Raw genomic sequence first — 1308 nt, 5'->3', positions numbered from 1 at the left:
TTTATTTATATGTAAATATATATATATTTGTATATATTTCTTCCATTGTCGGACATCTACAAGAAAACAAGAGATCACCAGTATCCAAGTTTTGTGGATAAAAAATCAAAATATTCCTTTCAGAATTACTAACTGATTTTAGTAAAAGAAAAGACAAACTAACTATTTGATTGACAATCTAACAGACTGATCGTATGAATTATTTAATTCCATAAATTTGGAAGAAGGCTTCGATGTAAGGAAAAAATATATCCAAGAAGGCTCCCTTCCTACAAAGGAAAAAAAGAAAGATCCAACGAATCTTCTTATAGAAGTGAAAATTATTAAAACCCTTTGAAAAAAAAAAAAAGAAAATCGGTTTAAGATTAGTTATCAACAACCATAGGGCTCGTGAACAGTTTCTGTCGTGGAAAGAACAGTCAATTAGATACATCTGTCTCTGACAAGAACAGCTTTTCTAGAGACACTCCGAAGAAGCAGAGCCCAGATTCGAACTCCCAACACCATCAGCGAAGAGTCGAAGAGGGTCATCACCGTCACCAGCAACACCGTAACTACAATCGCTGCGGTTACTCGTACTATTACGAGACCAACTGTCGCCACCACCAGCAACAACAACACCACCACCGCTATCGCCATCATCTACAGCAGCAGCTTCGCCTTCATCTACTCCGTCAACATCATCATCATCACCACCAATATAAGAAGCAATACGACGGCGGGGTGGCGGTGGAGGACGAAACGATGACGGGTACGGACTGTGAAGACGGTCTGATGGTACCCAATAACGGGAATTTCACCTGTGGCGTTGTAGAAGGTAAGGCCTTCCGTCCTTTTATATTAATACTCGTTTTGTCAATGACATACCTACATTTACCAACCCCCTTTTTGTATTTTTCAATAACGTCTTTATGGCGATCTTACATGTTTTTTCTTTCACGCTGGTGCTCCAGCTTGACCACAGCCACTTGGCTGAAACCCATAAATAAATAAATAAATATGCAGGTGATTTACAATTCTGAAATTTATTTTTCCCCCAGAAAATAAAAATTTTAAAAATATTTTTGCCATCACTCCCGGGACTTCTGTGCTCTTTTTTTTTTCTTTCTTTTCTCATGAGGTATGGGACTTCGAAGGACATATTTCCAAACTACCAGAACATCTACTTTTATCATCATCATACATGACATCGAGACACAAGTGTGCTGTCCCCGCGACACATTGTTTCCTCATTGCTTTCAGAAAAAAAAATGGATATTTTTTAAATGGAATTTTCCACAAATACTTAAAAAATTATATATATATATA

The 1308-nt window shown here is 37.2% G+C and overlaps 1 protein-coding gene across 1 annotated transcript in view; it reads left to right on the top strand.

The window, feature by feature from the left end:
- Positions 1 to 6: 6 nt before the first annotated feature.
- Positions 7 to 1308, top strand: part of LOC106884279 (protein O-GlcNAcase) — a 48128-nt gene continuing 46826 nt past the window's right edge. The window contains exon 1 of the mRNA XM_014935571.2: positions 7 to 817. Within this exon, the coding sequence (XP_014791057.1) occupies positions 745 to 817 (73 nt within the window). The 5' untranslated portion in view covers positions 7 to 744. The remainder of the gene's footprint in view (positions 818 to 1308) is intronic.

This window comes from Octopus bimaculoides, chromosome 14 (assembly GCF_001194135.2).
Source record: "Octopus bimaculoides isolate UCB-OBI-ISO-001 chromosome 14, ASM119413v2, whole genome shotgun sequence".
NCBI lineage: Eukaryota > Metazoa > Mollusca > Cephalopoda > Octopoda > Octopodidae > Octopus > Octopus bimaculoides.
This window is presented reverse-complemented; position numbering and strand designations above follow the sequence as displayed.